At 41.5% G+C, this 18,750-nt stretch overlaps 1 protein-coding gene across 2 annotated transcripts in view; it reads right to left on the minus strand.

Moving 5' to 3' along the window:
- Positions 1 to 2,819: 2,819 nt before the first annotated feature.
- IFT20 (intraflagellar transport 20) overlaps positions 2,820 to 18,750 on the minus strand; it is a 94,400-nt gene continuing 78,469 nt past the window's right edge. For both annotated transcript variants that reach the window (XM_068376355.1, XM_068376356.1), the window contains exon 4: positions 2,820 to 3,410. In XM_068376355.1, the coding sequence (XP_068232456.1) occupies positions 3,294 to 3,410 (117 nt within the window). In that variant the 3' untranslated portion in view covers positions 2,820 to 3,293. The remainder of the gene's footprint in view (positions 3,411 to 18,750) is intronic.

The following is an 18,750-nucleotide window of genomic DNA, read 5'->3' on the forward strand; positions in this document are numbered from 1 at the left end:
CTAATATCTACAGCTCTCCATTCCATGAATGCCTTTTCTGCTCTTGGTGTCGTCATCATTCCTACCACTTCTCTTCCAACTCCATCCGTTCTTCCTGAGCAGAAATGTATATTGCCTTGGTCTTCTAAAATTTGTTTCCCAATCCCCTTCCAATGCATTTCAGTTAGGGCCAAGACATCCAAACTATATTTCATAAATCCATACTCTACTCACTGTAACTTCCCAATCTGATTCATGGTTCTAACATTCCAATTACCAATTTTAATTTTTTCTTTAGTATTTATAAACCAGGAGATTCTTAGCACCCCGCTATGCCCGGACCTGGGGGCATTCTGTCATTTTTGCTTTCCATAGACTGACTAATTCCATAGAGGATTCATTAGCTAAATTCATCAAAGCATAGCCAATTCCTTGTGATGTGCAGTGCCTATCTAACTGAGGCAAGTGACCCTTGTTGGTCCATACTAATTTCAATAAGATCATAGTCCAGGCACTAGAAGTAAAACCCAAAAAGACATCTTGTCTGTCACCTTGAACTCAATCCATCACCCTGCTGTCAGTGACTTCATCGAGATTTAGGGGGGCCATTTCCTCCACACCTACAGTTCTTGTTACTTCACTAAGTTGCTCATTCGCTTATATAACTGTTGGCAAACATGAATTTCTAAGATATACCGGCTAGCACGATAATAAACTGCTTAACAAGGTACTATACCGCCTAGCACAGGTATAACACGGGGAAGGAGGACACTGGGAGTTTGTATTTAGCTATGTGGCAAATAGGTCGATCGCTGGTGATCCATAGAGGGCAAGAGGTCTCTCCGCCATGTGAAGATAAAGAGATTATTTTGGATCTACAACAAGCCCCTGGCAACTGAGCGTGTCTGTTAGTAAATTCCTTTTCCTTGAAATGAATCTTGATGACAGCTCTACAACATTGTCCACTGCCCAGATGTACACCTACTTTGTTAACTCACAAAGGCCAAAGGCTATATGAGACAATCCATCCTTGGTTGTTGCCATAAGCTACGACAGTAGTGTTGTCGCTCCTCAACATCACTGAATGCCCTGTCAAACTTTATTAGAAAGCTACTTTCATTTCCAACAGCTTGATATGAAGGAGCTTTTCCTCTCGGTACCACACCCCTAAAGCAACTTGGTCCCTCATGTGTGTCCCCCTTTCCCCCTGGCATGCATCTGACAACAGAAGCATGTCTGGAGTTGGGGTGTTGAGTGGAACTCCCCTGGTAAGGTGTTTTGCAGTTCACCCATCATGAAAAATCGTGCTGTACCTCCTGCTCCACTGTAACAAGATAGGATGAGAGATTGCTGGCTGCCAACCAGTGATGCTTCAGACATCACTGAAGCAATCAATAGTAGAGATGCCAACATGGAAAGTTTCTCCAATGAGGAAAGATGTATCAGAAGGCATTGCCACAGCAGTGTTTGGAATTCTCTCTTGAAAAGAATGGTTGCTCTATCTCTCTGATCCTGCTGATACAATCTTCTGAAGTGAAGACTAGCTGCGGCTGTGTTAACATGCCCAGATACTTCATCCTTTGCTTGGGCATGAGACTTGACTTTTCCCAATTTCCAATGATCCCCAGATTGCAACAGAAGGAGAATACAGTAGTCAATTTTGAACCTGAAGCAATTGCCAGTCACTGAAATAGTTCAATAGACATGTCCTGGTTGAGTGGCACCGAGCTGAGAACAGAGAGAACACACAGATGCATCTTGGTTAAGGACACTCATTTGTGAAATGTTTTAATGATTCCTCATTATAAACTCTCTTGAATAGTTTATGAAGTCTCTCAACCCCTTCCTATAATGACCACCAAACTAAGAGAGATAGGCTCACCTGCCTGAAGTTAACCATCCTTTGTATTCCATAACAATGTCATAATCAGAACTCGCTGATAATGAAATGAAGTTACCAAACTGGCATTAGTACTAAGAGACAATTGATTAGGACACTGAAAGTATTTATGAAACTATAGAAAACACAGCAAACTAACATTTGGAAGGATAGGCACGAACACAATTACTCAAAAGCCGGCGCTAACCAATCAAGCTTATATTTGTTAATCAAGCCACAAAATGGAGAGAGAAAACCTGAATATGGGTACTTATCTTCATAATGTTCTTGAAGTAATTCTGATCACACGAGGATACGCTGCTCATCGTACTGATGTTCAGTAGAGAAGGGAGTTTGAGGGTTTGTTGTGACGTAGATACGCCAGCAAGGACTGGAATTATTTTCCCTTTCTGGGATGCTGTTCATGATGCAAATCTTACTAGATGACTTTCATCTACCGACGTGCTATTGCAAGTTCAGGCTCATTTGAACTTGCAAGATCTCCCCTACAGGTATACACACAGAGTTCGTTCCTTTTGCACATTTATACACTGGCCCTACAGCAGGGGAGACAATTATTTCATTGTTATTTATGTTAGATTGGATCATACCATGTTCTAGCATTTCACAGACAAGTCCCTGGAAATCGTACAACACTTTATCCCCAAAATACATATGAAAATTAAAATACTATGAAAATTTCCAACCAAATTTTTTTAATAAAATTATCTTTCAAATGCTTTTTAAATAAAAGAAATTGGTTGAGAAAAAAACGTATAGATAGATTCAGAAGTAACCGTAAAATAAAATTTTTAATGGGGCCGAGTCATACTCCTTAGAAGACAATCATTAACATTTGTGTAGGAACAAATTCAGTTGGTCTCATATCTCATAACATTGTTAACTTTTATACTCATCATAGCATGCATGTATGCTTTCAGGTTAATAATGTTTCAAGAACTGGACTTGCAAGAATATATTTCTTTTTTCACTTCAGCAGTTTATATTAATGTCATTCACACTCATCACCTTGTAATAACAAAATACATTGGTACATGTGCTCACTATCACCTTTAGGGGATAATAATAATATCATGGCAAAACCATTAGGATGAGATAAGTACTATACTATATAATGTACAGAATACACTCTAGCTCACACATTTTTATACCTCAATTTTTTGCATGGTAAAATACAGTACATAAAACTACTGGCAATATACCCACTATGAAGGTATTTGAACTTTATAAAGTAATTTATTAAATGGCTGGTACTTTATTATGTATTGTTGTGTTAAAATGATAAAAAGAATGTTACAGGAATTAGAACTGACTCCTGCATTCAAGTCAGGGATTTTAAATACAGCATTTCCTAAAATCTAAAACTAATCATTTGTGTTAAACACAAGGATAACTTACTATTATGAAAATGCATTTACTTCTGCATAATGAACTGTTCTATAAATTCCATCTGATCTCCTTCAGTGCGCAACAATGATTCATACTGAACTCTCAGTCTCTCCAACTCCAGTTTTTTTTCTCCAATCAACGCCTATAAAGATATAAAGATAAAGAATACATTAGCATTAACAGTATTAGAAACCAGTTCTAAGAATAATCACCTTAAACTACTGAATAGTTGAGAGAGAGAGAGAGAGAGAGAGAGAGAGAGAGAGAGAGAGAGAGAGAGAGAGAGAGAGAGAGAGAGAGAGAGAGAGAGAGTGTGTGTGTGTGTGTCTCAAAGATTTTAGTCCAACCGCGGAGACTTCATTTGCTCTTTGGTAGAGCCATTTAGTTTAAGCATTTTGAGAATTCTTATGACCTTTTCAACATATTCTTGAACTTGTTTACCACGTTACTGTTTACTACATCTGCTGGAAGTCTATTCCAAGTATTTGTATTTTGTATGTAAAGAAATTGCTACATTGAGTGGTGTTGTATCTTTTCAATTCTAGTTTGTATACATTACCTCTGAACTGATTTGTGCTAAGCGTGAATAGATTGTTGTAATCTAAATTTGTTATTTCTTTAAAAATTTTGAATGCCTCTATTAACTGTACCCTTAGTCATCGAGTTTGTAGATCAAATAAGTTCAAGCGTTCTATCCTCTGTCTACATCCAAATTACCTTAGTGTTGGAGCTACAGTAATGCCTCACAACACGAAACATTTGTTCTGGAGTGGCTTGCGTAAAGTGATTTTTTCATGTTGTGAGTCATTTCACATGCAAATTGCCTAATTCGTTCCAAACCCTACAAAATACCACATTAAATCTCATAATAAAGCTACAGTATAACATAATGAAATACTGTATATCTGAACCATCCAATATGCTGTACTTAAACTAAATGTTAATACCTGTAAATTAAGTAGTCATTACAACATAATGTAATAATAAATGTAAAATAATAAAATACATACAGTGCAATATTGTACATATACTAAACATAAAGTTCCATGTGTAATGTACTATTATAGTTACCCCTATTAAAGACTACAGCTACATTTTCTGTTGTCTGAACCCATTTTCTTCAACTCTGTGATGGGTGACTATTTTATGGGCCTGGTTGGCAAATCTCGTTTTTTTAAAAGTTCAACATTTTTCGTAATGTGAGTCATAAAAATAATCGTATCTCATTTCGTAGCTAGAAAATTTTGTAAGAAGAGTCTTTCATGAGGAGAGGTATGAACTGTAGTTTGTAGCCCTAGCTTGTACTGCTTCCAGTCTATCTATATCATTCTGAATACTTGGAGCCCAGAATTGGACTCTGTATTATAGATGGGGTATTACTAGTGATGTGTACAACTGTAGTACAGTCATTGTTTCTGTATTTGAATTGTCTCTTTATGTACCATATTAGTTTTCTTCTATGGAAGCTTCCAGCCACCTGGTCTCATACGGGAGTAAAGTGGTGACTCCAGCAACCTCATAATTGTCTTTCATAAGGATCAGAAGACTGATAGAACCTGGCCTGTACATAGAGACATGTGGTTGATCAAACAAAGAAACCCTTCCCTTTAAGGGGATACCAGTTTGGAACTATTTAGGGTACCTGTATGGTGATAAATGGGTTAGTATAGATTCCACAATCTTCCCCCTCATTTAGGAAGGTTGGGGGAGATACTTCTTTTACGATGAAGAATGGAGATCAGAGAATAACTCACCAGCAACAGGTCTGATTCTGCAAGTAATATTTTGACAGCCTTCTCCTCTAAAGTGGGGGAGCAGAAAAATGAAGAGCCAGTCATTCTACCATTAATTTCCAACTTACATCTACACATTACCATAAACAAGATGCTTCCTGTCTCAAGTGGGAGCTTGGCTAGTTACACAACTACTTGGGCTGCCACCAATGAACCAAGCACAAAGATGTCAAGGGACTTGTGGTTATATTCCCATAAATAAAAGGTTGTGAAGGTGGTCTGTTGTTTCCTGACTACAGCCTTCATCATTTGGCTGACTGACTGGTTTTTCCTGTATCTTTGTCATTGTGATTAAGGTCCTAGCTGGTACCTTGACCCTCTTAGTGGCAGAGGCGTACGCTATATGGATTATCCCAGGAAGCCAGAAAGAGATCCTGTTCCTATACTCAATTTACTTTAATGAGGCGCATTTGCACCGACTCGCAGCGGTGCCCTTTTAGCTCGGAGAAGTTTCCTGATCGCTGATTGGTTAGAATTATCTTGTCCAGCCAATCAGCGATCAGGAAACTTTTCCAAGCTAAAAGGGCACCCCTGTGAGTCGGTGCAAATATGCCTCACTAAAAAAAATTGACTGTAGACACTCTTGGACCTACTAATGCTAACTAAAAGTACCTGACACTAAGGCCTGAGGTGTCGGGTCATTTTCAGATAGCACAGTAGAGCCCTCACGGGACACATAAGTATCTCTCTACTAACTACTGTTGGTTCATGTAGAGAAGGGATTGAGAAGGTCTTGAATCTGGGGTCATTTGTTGCCAGGTTCTGTGTTTTGCCCATGTACTCTGGCACAAAATTGAAGGAAACTTCCTTCCACCCCTCATTGTGTGTGACTAAATTGGAGAGTTTGTGCAACTCACCTACTCTCTTCACTGATTGAATTGAATTGAATATAAAATTTAGGCCTTAAGCCAAGCATTAGGGCATCAAAGGCCATCCAGCGATTTATAATGCAAATTAATCAATCATACCCCAACATTCCCCATGAATGAATGAATGATTTGAAGCTCTCTGGCATCCTTACATTGAAGGTCATTGACGCCGATATCGTCTATTATAAATAAAGATTAAAAGAATATTGAATTAAAATAAAAAAAGTAAATATATTATAAAAGTTAAATAGCATCAAGAAGACCTGCTTCTGATATAAATTTAAAAATGCCACTAGCATTGTATGACACATCATGTCTAAGCATCTTGGCAAGGATGAACCTGCCATCCTCACCCCAAGACTCAAACATATACAGTATCTATTTCTCACTGTCAAGGCTATCAAACAGTTGTCGCAATATGGTTGGTGTTGGCCAGCCAGCAGAACTCGTGTGTCACCCGAGTGTGACCAATGCGGAGACGACAAAGAGTGGTCTCCCATTTTCGGGGCATCTCATTATACCTCCAAGCGGATATAACAATCAAAATTTCTCTCACCTTATTTTTGGTTAAAGTATCCCAATGCTTTTGCCAATTGTTAAAAATAGAATTCTTAATTGCTTGTAAAAAATCATTACAGGGAATGGGATACCTTCTTGGTAGCAACTCGGCTGCAGCACTCTTTGCCAGTGAATCTGCCTCTTCATTTCCAGACACACCTACGTGTGCCGGAACCCAGTAAAATGAAACTGTTATACCTTTTAGGCTAATAATTAAAAGCCACTCTAAACTCTTTAAAACTAAAGGGTTACTAGAATTAAAACCTTATAAAGCTTGAATGACACTTCTTGAATCACTATAAATGGTAAAATTGCCCTCCTTTTTTAACGCTATTTTCTCAATAGCGGTTAGTATGCCACATAATTCAGCAGTAAATATGGAAGATATTGAAGGAAGTGAACTTCTATAGTTAGAAGCACTACTATATACTCCAAATCCAACGCCAGCATCAGATTTGGAGCCATAGGTATATATAAAAGTTGATTCCCTATGTTCTTCAACATGTTCCATAAAAAGAGACCTAGCTTCTAATTCAGTCTTGTTTTCCTTAACACCAATAAAATATTTACAAAAAGATATCTCTGGTAATTTCCACGGAGGGATTGATGATATCTTAAATGGAAGTACCTTACCTCTAATTATATCAAGACTCTTTAATAATTTTTTTACCCGAAAGCCATAAGGTTGAGGAGATTTTGGGTGCAACTCAAAGTATGTTGAGTGCTTTACAACGCTTGCAGTCTGAAAGGCTAAAGAGTTCGGGAGTCTTTGTAACCTAAACCAATACCGAATAATAGAAGACTTTCAGTAATGGTCTAGAAGTAACTCTCCAGCATCAACAAGGAGACTTGGGATAGGTGAGGTTCTAAACGCTCCTGTGGACAATCTAATAACAGCATGATGTATTGAATCTAATATCTTTAATCGGCTTGGGGTGGCTGGGGAGTATATTTCACACCCATAACTAATTTTGGAAAAAATGTTATTTTTATAATAAAATAAATTTTTGAATATACTTACCCGGTGATTATATAAGCTGCAGCTCTGCTGCCCGACAGAAAAACTCTACGCTCAAAATCCGCCAGCGATCGCTATGCAGGTAGGGGGTGTACTTCAACAGCGCCATCTGTCGTGCAGGTACTCAGTACTCAATGTAAACACAGAACTCAATTTTCTCCTCGGTCCACTGGGTCTCTATTGGGGAGGAAGGGAGGGTCCTTTAATATATAATCACCGGGTAAGTATATTCAAAAATTTATTTTATTATAAAAATAACATTTTTCAATATTAAACTTAGCCGGTGATTATATAAGCTGATTCACACCCAGGGGGGTGGGTAGAGACCAGCATTAATTGTTTACATTATTATGAGCTAAGGATTTTGTATTTCATTTTAGCAGTTATTCAAAATAACAAACATAAAATAAATAAGTACCTGGTAAGGAAGTCGACTTGAACAATTACTCTGCCTTTTTTAAGTACGTCTTCCTTACTGAGCCTCGCGATCCTCTTAGGATGCTGAGCGACTCCTAGGAGCTGAAGTATCAAGGGTTGCAACCCATACTACAGGACCTCATCAAAACCTCTAATCTAGGCGCTTCTCAAGAAAAGAATTTGACCACCCGCCAAATCAACCAGGATGCGAAAGGCTTCTTAGCCTTCCGGACAACCCAAAAACAACAATAAAAAACATTTCAAGAGAAAGATTAAAAAAGGTTCTGGAATTAGGGGAATGTAGTGGTTGAGCCCTCACCCACTACTGCACTCGCTGCTACGAATGGTCCCAGGGTGTAGCAGTTCTCGTAAAGAGACTGGACATCTTTAAGATAAAAAGACGCGAACACTGACTTGCTTCTCCAATAGGTTGCGTCCATTACACTCTGCAGAGATCTATTTTGTTTAAAAGCCACTGAAGTAGCGACAGCTCTAACTTCATGTGTCTTTACCTTCAGCAAAGCATGGTCTTCTTCATTCAGATGGGAATGAGCTTCTCGTATCAACAGTCTGATATAATAGGAAACTGCATTCTTTGACATAGGCAAAGAGGGTTTCTTAATAGAACACCATAAAGCTTCTGACTGTCCTCGTAAAGATTTAGTTCGTCTTAAATAGAACTTAAGAGCTCTAACAGGGCATAAGACTCTTTCTAGTTCATTTCCAACCATATTTGAAAGGCTTGGAATATCGAACGATTTCGGCCAAGGGCGAGAAGGTAGCTCGTTTTTGGCTAGAAAACCAAGCTGTAAGGAACATGTAGCCGTTTCAGATGAAAATCCGATGTTCCTGCTGAAGGCGTGAATCTCACTGACTCTTTTAGCTGTGGCCAAGCAAACCAGGAAAAGAGTCTTTAAAGTGAGATCTTTAAAGGAGGCTGATTGTAGTGGCTCGAACCTTTCTGACATCAGGAATCTTAGTACCACGTCTAAATTACATCCAGGTGTAGCCAAACGACGCTCCTTCGTGGTCTCAAAAGACTTAAGGAGGTCCTGTAGATCTTTGTTGTTGGAAAGATCTAAGCCTCTGTGACGGAAGACTGTTGCCAACATGCTTCTGTAACCTTTGATAGTGGGAGCTGAAAGGGATCTTTCTTTCCTCAGGTATAATAGGAAGTCAGCTATTTGGGTTACAGAGGTACTGGTCGAGGATACTGATACCGACTTGCACCAGTTTCGGAAGACTTCCCACTTCGACTGGTAGACTCTAAGAGTGGATGTCCTCCTTGCTCTAGCAATCGCCCTGGCTGCCTCCTTCGAAAAGCCTCTAGCTCTAGAGAGTCTTTCGATAGTCTGAAGGCAGTCAGACGAAGAGCGTGGAGGCCTGGGTGTACCTTCTTTACGTGTGGCTGACGTAGAAGGTCCACTCTTAGAGGAAGAGTTCTGGGAACGTCCACCAGCCATTGAAGTACCTCGGTGAACCATTCTCTCGCGGGCCAGAGGGGAGCAACTAACGTCAACCTTGTCCCTTCGTGAGAGGCGAACTTCTGCAGTACCTTGTTGACAATCTTGAACGGGGGGAATGCATAAAGGTCTAGATGGGACCAATCCAGTAGAAAGGCATCTATATGAACTGCTGCTGGGTCCGGGATTGGTGAGCAATATATTGGGAGCCTCTTGGTCATCGAGGTTGCGAAGAGATCTATGGTAGGTTGGCCCCATGTGGCCCATAGTCTCTTGCACACATCCTTGTGTAGGGTCCATTCTGTTGGGATGATTTGACCCTTCCGACTGAGGCAATCCGCCATGACATTCATATTGCCTTGGATGAACCTCGTTACTAGAGAAAGGTTTAGATCTCTTGACCAGGTGAGGAGGTCCCTTGCGATCTCGTACAACGTCATAGAATGGGTCCCTCCTTGCTTGGAGATGTACGCCAAGGCCGTGGTGTTGTCCGAGTTCACCTCCACCACTTTGCCTTGAAGGAGGGACTTGAAGCTTTTCAAGGCCAGATGAACTGCCAGTAGCTCCTTGCAGTTGATATGTAACGTTCTTTGATTCGAGTTCCACGTTCCCGAGCATTCCCGACCGTCCAATGTCGCACCCCAGCCCGTGTCCGATGCGTCCGAGAAGAGAACGTGGTTGGGGGTCTGAACTGCCAGGGGTAGACCCTCTCTGTGGTTGATACTGTCCTTCCACCAAGTCAGTGATGACTTCATCTTCTCGGAAATGGGGATCGAGACCGCTTCTAGCGTCTTGTCCTTTTTCCAGTATACAGCTAGGTGAAATTGCAGGGGACGGAGATGTAGTCTCCCTAACGAAACGAACTGTTCCAGGGATGATAGCGTCCCTATCAGACTCATCCACTGTCTGACTGAACATCGTTTCTTCTTTAGCATGTTCTGGATGCATACCTGGGCTTGACTTGTTCTGGGGGCCGATGGAAAAGCCCGAAAAGCTTGACTGTGAATCTCCATCCCTAAATACACTATAGTTTGGGATGGGACCAGTTGGGACTTTTCGTAAACGAATCTCAGAAAAGGTTGGGATTCTGGGTGGATGGGGACGTGAAAGTATGCGTCCCTTAGGTCTAAAGAGACCATCCAGTCTTCCTTCCTGACCGCTGCTAGAACTGACTTTGTGGTCTCCATGGCGAACGTCTGCTTTGTGACAAAGACATTCAGCGCACTGACATCTAGCACCGGCCTCCACCCTCCTGTCTTCTTTACCACTAAGAAGAGACGGTTGTAGAAGCCCGGGGATTGATGGTCCCGGACTTTGACTACCGCTCCCTTTTCTAGCAAGAGAGACACCTCCTGCTTCAAAGCTAGCCTCTTGTCTTCCTCTTTGTACCTGGGAGAGAGATCGATGGGAGACGTTGCTAGAGGGGGTTTGCGGACAAACGGGATCTTGTACCCTTCTCTGAGCAACTTCACAGATTGTGCATCTGCGCCTCTTTTCTCCCAGGTCTGCCAGAAGTTCTTGAGTCTGGCTCCCACTGCTGTCTGAAGAAGGTGGCAGTCAGACTCTGCCTTTAAAGGACTTGGTACCTTTCTTCTTCCCACGTCTCCCTTCGGCACGAGCACCTCCTCTGCTGGAGGCTCTGCCACGAAAGGGCGGAATGAATCTGGACGCTGGAGTGTCCATCCTGGGTCTAGACATGGTAGGCAAAGGGGTGGCTTTGCGGGCAGAAGACGCAACCAGGTCATGGGTGTCTTTCTGAATCAAGGAGGCAGCAATCTCCTTTATCAAGTCCTCTGGGAAGAGACACTTTGAGAGAGGAGCAAAAAGAAGTTCCGATCTCTGACACGGTGTTACTCCAGCTGACAGGAAAGAGCAAAGGTTTTCCCGTTTCTTGAGGACCCCGGAAACGAACGAAGCCGCAAGCTCACTGGATCCGTCACGTATGGCCTTGTCCATGCAGGACATAATGAGCAAGGAAGCTTCCTTGTCAGAAGGTGAGATCTTCCTGCTCAAAGCTCCCAGACACCAGTCCAAAAAGTTAAAAACCTCGAAGGCTCTGAACACTCCTTTCAACAGATGGTCTAAGTCTGAAGGAGACCAACATATCTTAGAGCGTCTCATGGCTAGCCTGCGGGGAGAGTCTACTAGACTTGAGAAGTCGCCCTGGGCAGAGGCAGGAACTCCCAAGCCGAGAACTTCTCCCGTGGCATACCAGACGCTCGATCTGGAAGAGAGTCTCGCAGGGGGAAACGTAAATGCTGTCTTCCCAAGGTTCTTTTTGGACTGCATCCAATCTCCCAACACTCGTAAAGCTCTCTTGGACGAGCGGGCGAGGACGAGTTTCGTAAAGGCAGGCGCGGATGACTGCGTGCCTAAAGCAAACTCTGATGGAGGAGAGCGTGGGGCCGCAGATACAAACTGATCAGGATACATCTCCCTGAACAGTGCAAGAACTTTCCTAAAGTCCAAGGAGGGTTGCGTGGTCTTGGGTTCGTCGATGTCCGTATGTGGGTCGTCAATGTGTGCAGCGTCGTCATCATCAGAGAGTCCATCATCTGAAAACTGAGGAGGAAGCGGCAAAGGAGTAGGAATCGGCTGGTCAGCTGAGTCCGGCAGCACGGGTGCACGCGTGACTGAACCGGACGCAATGTCATGGAACTGTTGCCCAGTCTGTGAACTGGCAACAACCATAGTAGCGCGGGGACGCAAAGCGTCTACTCCAGACTGTCTAGTCTGCTGTGGGCGAGTAGAGGTAACCACACTGGGTTGCGGAGGTTGACGCACCGCGTCAAAACAAAACAACTTAGGCTGTTGTTGTACCTCGCGAACGTCAACGGAAGGTTCCGTGCGTCGCTGAACGTCAACATGCGGCTGGCAGGGTACACTGGAACGCATGGGTGGCGGGACTCTCACAGCTGGAGTGCGGGAGAAGGTAGCCTCAGTGTCCACTGGACGCACAACCGTGGGTGGTTGTAGGCTAGAGGTTGGTGCAGCGTCAACCTTCTCCGCACGAAAGTCCTGCATCAATGACGTTAACTGTGACTGCATGGTCTGCAGCAAAGACCACTTAGGGTCTACAGGAGCAGGTGCGGCAACAGACGGTGTTACTGCCTGATGCGGTACCGCTTTGCCTCTCTTAGGAGGTGAGCAGTCATCGGAAGACTGCAGCGAGTCCGAACTGACCCAGTGGCTACAACTGGGCCGTTGGACTTGCGCGGAAGGGACCGACTTGCGCTTAAGAGGCCGCGAGACCTTGGTCCATGGTTTCTTTCGAGAAACCTCTTCCGCAGACGAGGAATAAATGGGCTCTCTCGTCTTCGTGTGGGTGGGGCGATCTTGGTTAGATACGCCCGAAACCACGGAGGGAACGTCTGTTCGCTGATTAAAGCCTCTCGAACCCTTTGGTCGTACGACATTGCTTCTCCCCTGGGCTTGGGAGCTTGCAAGAGGTCCCGGACTGGGAGGACGACAGGCACGAACAGACGAACCCTCAAGCGCAACACTATCCACAACACTTTCCACAACACTACCACTCACTTTGTCACTACCCACTGCACTCTTACACTTCAACTCCTTGACGTTTGCCATGAGTTGGTTACGGTCACTAGCCAATGACTCGACTCTCTCACCCAGAGCCTGGATGGCACGCATCATATCTGCCATCGAAGGTTGTTGAGTGCTAGAAGGGGGATCAGGAGCAACCACTACAGGGGAAGGAATAGGTTGTGGGGCATGAGGAGAGGAAAATTCAACGGAGCGAGATGAACTTCTCCTGACTCTATCTCTCTCTAGCCTACATGTGTATTTCTGGAATTCGATGAAATCGAATTCCGAAAGCCCAACACATTCCTCACATCGATCTTCCAATTGACAGGTTTTATCCCGACAATTGGAACAAACGGTGTGAGGATCGATAGAGGCCTTCGGAAGACGCCTTGAACAGTCCCTAGCATTACATTTCCTGAACTTAGGGACTTGAGAAGGGTCAGCCATTTTGAATTAGTCAAAGGGGAATTCAAAATCTATCCAAAGTCGTCAACAAATAATCCAAAATCAACAAAAGAATGCAAGGATGTATTGAAGATAACGTCTGCAAAGCGAAAGCTCAAAACTAGAAATGTGTACTTCACCAAAATATGTGATAACCAATCCAGTAAGCAACAGCGAATTTAGTAGGTCTTGCCGGTGGCACGACAGAGAGAAAATTGAGTTCTGTGTTTACATTGAGTACTGAGTACCTGCACGACAGATGGCGCTGTTGAAGTACACCCCCTACCTGCATAGCGATCGCTGGCGGATTTTGAGCGTAGAGTTTTTCTGTCGGGCAGCAGAGCTGCAGCTTATATAATCACCGGCTAAGTTTAATATTGAAAAATTAAGGTATAATTTTAAAATAGTTTTACGGTCTGCCCCCATGATGTATGGGACAATACTTTTAAAAGATTCAGAGCCTCAAAACATTTAGCTTTCATCGCCTTTAAGTGAGGAACCCATGTAAGCCTAGTATCAAAAATCAATCCTAAAAATTTGGCTTCACCTACACATGGGATACGTTGACCTTTCATATATATATCCGGATCTGGATGTACTCCCCAGATAAGACAGAAATGGACAATAGTAGTTTTGCTTGTTGAAAACTTGAACCCATTCACATCAGCTCACTGAATAATTTTGTCCATTGCGAGTTGTAGTTTTCTCTCAACCATTGTCATTCTAGCTCCAGGGAGAGAACATCCTGGGGAATGATATCCCATTAATTGCTAGTGCAAACAGGGTTACACTCAGCACACTACCCTGAGGAACTCCCTCCTCCTGACATATACTCTAATAGTTTCCCCCACTCTCACTTGAAAAACTCTATGTGAAAGAAATGATTGGATTAACAGTGGTAGCTCTCCTCTTAATCCAATTTTATGAAAGGTTTTAAGGATACCATCTCTCCATGTAGTATCATATGCCTTTTCAAAGTAGAAAAAAAAAAAAAAAAAAGGCTGTCACATGGTGCTGTTTGGAAGCAAAGGCTTCACAAATAGAGGACTCAAGTCGTATCACCACATCAGTCGTTGAGTGCATATTTCTGAATCCACACTGAATGGGTGATAAAATATCCTTCTTTTCAAGGTACCCTATTAGTCTTGCATTGACCATCTTCTCCATGATTTTACATAAACATGATGTCAATGCATTTGGTCGATAGTTTGCTGCTAAAAACTTGTCCTTACTGGGTTTTAAAAAGGCTAAAATAATGGCTAGTTCTCAAACACTTGGATAACTATGATCATGCCATATTCTATTAATAATGCTTAAAATAAATAACTTTGTATTAAAATGAACATGTTTAATCATTACATATGGAATTCCATCGGGTCCAGGGGCTGTATTGTTACAATTAGCAAGTGCGGAATAAAATTCTCTTTCAGTAAAAGGAGAATTATATGACTCTTCCCTTCCTATTGCAAAATTTAAAATTTTCTATTCTTTAATGCTCCTAAACTGGTGACCAGGAGCTCCTTCACATTTGCATGATACATTTGAAAAATGGTCAGCCAGGGCATTGCTGACATTATTTGATTCAGTCACATAATGACCGTTCACCTTCAACACTGGTGGTGGGTTTGGGGTATATCTGCCTGCAATCTTTTTTATTTTCCTCCATACAGAAGATGGTGGTATTCTACTGTTGAGTGAAGAAACAAAAGATACCCAAGATTGGAGCCTAGCTTCTTTCATGGCACGATGGAACTGTGCTCTACACTTTTTGTATATAATTAAATTCTCATCAGTACAGCGTCTGTGCAATCTAGTTAGAGATTTTCTGGTGGCTCTGTGCAGGGCAGTTAATTCTGAAGACCACCACGGGACTGGTCGTCGTTTGAATAATCCTGTGGTTTTGGGAATCAAATTGATTCCTGCTGTATGAAGAGTTCCATTCAGTAGGTCTATGGCATCATCAATACTTTCAAACTGTTCTGCACTCCTCTCAATTGCACTTAGCTCACAAAATTTAACCCAGTCTGCCTTGCCAGGATTCCATCATGGAGACCTTTGTAAAGGTTGACCCTTGTTGGTGTTTATAATGATTGATGCATGATCACTAGTATGCCAATCATCTAATGTCCTCCAATCAAAATCAAGAAGGTAGTTAGAGCTTGCAATTGTGAGCTCTCCTGTATTCAGGAGTCCGACATCCCCCTTTTCCACAATTGATGATATAATATTTCCCCTGGTGTTTGCTAAAACATCTCCCCACAAAGGATGTCTACCATTAAAATCTCCAAGTAAAAGAAAAGGTTGAGGGAGCTGTTGAATCACCTCTACTGAATTATCATACGATTTGTTATCATTTGGAGGCAAGTACAGAGAGCATATTGTATATTTTCTCCCTTTATCAATCTGTACAACCATTGCCTGTCGAGGTGTACGAATAGATAAAGGTATTTGGGGAACATCTCGATAAACGTACATGAGACTTCCACTATGGCTCCCTGCTTGTTGATTATATGGTGTTCTATAGCTAACATACTCTCGAGGACAAGGAGTGTTAGCATCAAGCATACTTTCCTGTAAACATACAATTATGGGGGAATGTTCATGAATTAGGAGCTTTAGTTCTTCATATTTGGCCCTTAAACACTGAAAATTCCATTGCAAACTGCAGGAGAAAACTATGGATTATTTCTGGAAGACATCTTGGATGAGGTCTTCTCATTTGCAGTTTTTAATCTAACATTATTACCTGTAGGTTTCTTCACATATGGTCTTGATATGTTGGGTTTTATGTTTGTCTTTTTCTTTGTATCCTTTTGATCTATTTGTTGAGGTGGATGGTGGACCTCAACTTGAATTTCTGATTTATTCAATTTATCTTCCAGTTCATTAGAAACATCAACAGCCAAACATCAAATTTATTAGATGTCATAACTCTAATGCTTCTAATGGAAGTCTCTCTCTTTTATGATTAATAGATGGTAAGATTGTAGGTTTTTGCCCCTTTCCCACTACAGGTGCATCAGGTAAGCTGGTTTTAGGTGGAACCTCCATCAAATCAGGCAAGGACTTGGCCTGTGAGAGGTTTGTACTAGTTTTTGTGATGGGGGACAAAGGCTGTACAGAGACGGGCAATGCTCTAGTGTTAATACACTGTGGTAAAGCCTCAGGAGGTAATATGCTTATCTTATCATTCAGCATTTTTTTAAGAGGCATTGGCAGGACTAGGTGGGTTTGATTTTAATAATTTAGCATAGCTATATGATTTATTTAATAGTTTCTTGGCATTTTCCACACTTATATGTTCTAAATTAAATTTGTTAAGGGCAGCTTCTTCCAACTTATACAGCCCGCAGCTCTTGTCTGTGGAATTATGATTCGAGTTGCAATTTAAACATATCTCTCCAAGTGCACATTCTCCATGGTAAGATTTGGAGCAAATACCACATATTTTCTCCTTTTTGCAAAATTGAAACGGGTGTCCAAATTTAAAACAATTAAAACACTGTAGTGACTTCTGCTTGAATGGTTATACTTTAATCCTTTCATTTTCAATAATATGGAAAGGTACATCAGCATCCTGGAAAGTAAGTATAATAATTGATGTTCCAGGAACCTTATGCACTTTCCATACATTTAGTGGACACATGGCCAGTATCTCCTCCTCTGTAAAATCATACAGATCTCTGCTAAAAACTACTCCCCTTCCGCAACTAAAATTTAGGTGGGGTTTGACATCTAATTTAAAATCATCATTAGTTGTATTTAGGTTGGACAGTAATACAGATTGTGTGCTTGATTTGGCATGAATAAGGAAACTACTTTTTCCAAAATGATATATCTCCCGGTGCAATAGTTCCAATTTTTTTCTGAATTAATTTTCATATTTCAAAATAATTCCCTGAATCCCCCTTTGATTCAGCTACAAGCCACATTGGTGGTTTTGGCTTTCTCTGGGAATGCATAACTAAATTAGCGTCTTATTCCAACCAGTCGGCAACCCTATATACATCCAAATCCTTTGGTACCTTATCGCAGAGAGAAGCCATAACATTCAAGTTATTAATTTTAATATTATTCATGTTACTTATTGCTTTAAACACTTCATCATGACTATTTGAAGAGATCCATGAATCCCATTTATCATCGTTAAATTTCATCCTTATTTATTTTATACATCCATAGCACTCAAATGCTTTATATAAATTATCATAGTTTGTGTCTACTGGAATTTGGGTAATAGGAAGGATTCGAAGTTTCCTCGTGTTACCGAAATTACTTAATTTTGGAATATCAGTAGAATGGTCCTTTCCAGTTCCGAGGGCATCAACAGAATTTTCCTTAATAGACTTGCCAAAGGTTGTCAACAGTGCCGGGGGAGAGTCAGCGTATCCAGGGGATGGGGGTCCGTTGTTTGAAGAATCCCTAAGAGTGTTGAGATAAGAAAAAAGATGAGTTTGATTTACCTGCTCGAGAATACTAAGGCATCACACGTCGGAAAGGAAATTTGCACTCTCCACTATCTGCACAATGAGAGTATACTTCCCAGATGGTCCACTCCATACCCTACACGAAGGATAGCACCAAAACAGCTACTGTATTAGAGTTATCTTGCTTGAGGGTACACTCGGGCACACTATTCTATCCAATTTCTCTTCCTCTTGTTTTGTTAAAGTATTTATAGTTTATATAGAAAATATTTATTTTAATGTTGTTACTGTTTTCAAAATATTTAATTTTTCCTTGTTTCCTTTCCTTACTGGGCTATTTTCCGTTGGGGCCCCTAGGGTTATAGCATCTTGCTTTTCCAACTAGGGTTGTAGCTTCGCAATTAATAATAATAATAGAGGCACAGGTGTAAGCTGAAACCGCCTGTTAGGACTGAGACCAAGAAACTATGGAATCATCCTCCCCATATCTATAATGATGGGCTTCAGGTCAAAAGCCGAGAGTCCTACCCCAAGCATTAGATCCCCCTGGATTCTGAAGACCCAACACTTAAGAATAGTTCCGCCAAAAAGATTCAAATCATCTTTGGATTGGCTGATATCCAGTACTCTCACATATAGCTTTGAATGCAAACACCTCCCAACTGTGAAACCTCCTCTCATTCATCAAAGCAAGCAACAATAATGGCCGTAGAAACATCCACACCAGTGGCTACAATGGATGTAGAAACATATAAGCCAAAGAAAAAAAAAAATATATATATGTACATAATATATACACATATATGATACGGGAAATCTTTCTCATAGAGTTGGGGTCGCAACACGAAAGAAAGTTTATAAAATTAGGAGAAGGTTGAAGCAATATTAAGAGGAAGAAAAAGATGAGAGAGAGAGATATTTAGATTTTAATTGGGGGAGCAATTTCC

The sequence above is a fragment of the Palaemon carinicauda genome, chromosome 7 (assembly GCF_036898095.1).
Source record: "Palaemon carinicauda isolate YSFRI2023 chromosome 7, ASM3689809v2, whole genome shotgun sequence".
Taxonomy (NCBI): domain Eukaryota; kingdom Metazoa; phylum Arthropoda; class Malacostraca; order Decapoda; family Palaemonidae; genus Palaemon; species Palaemon carinicauda.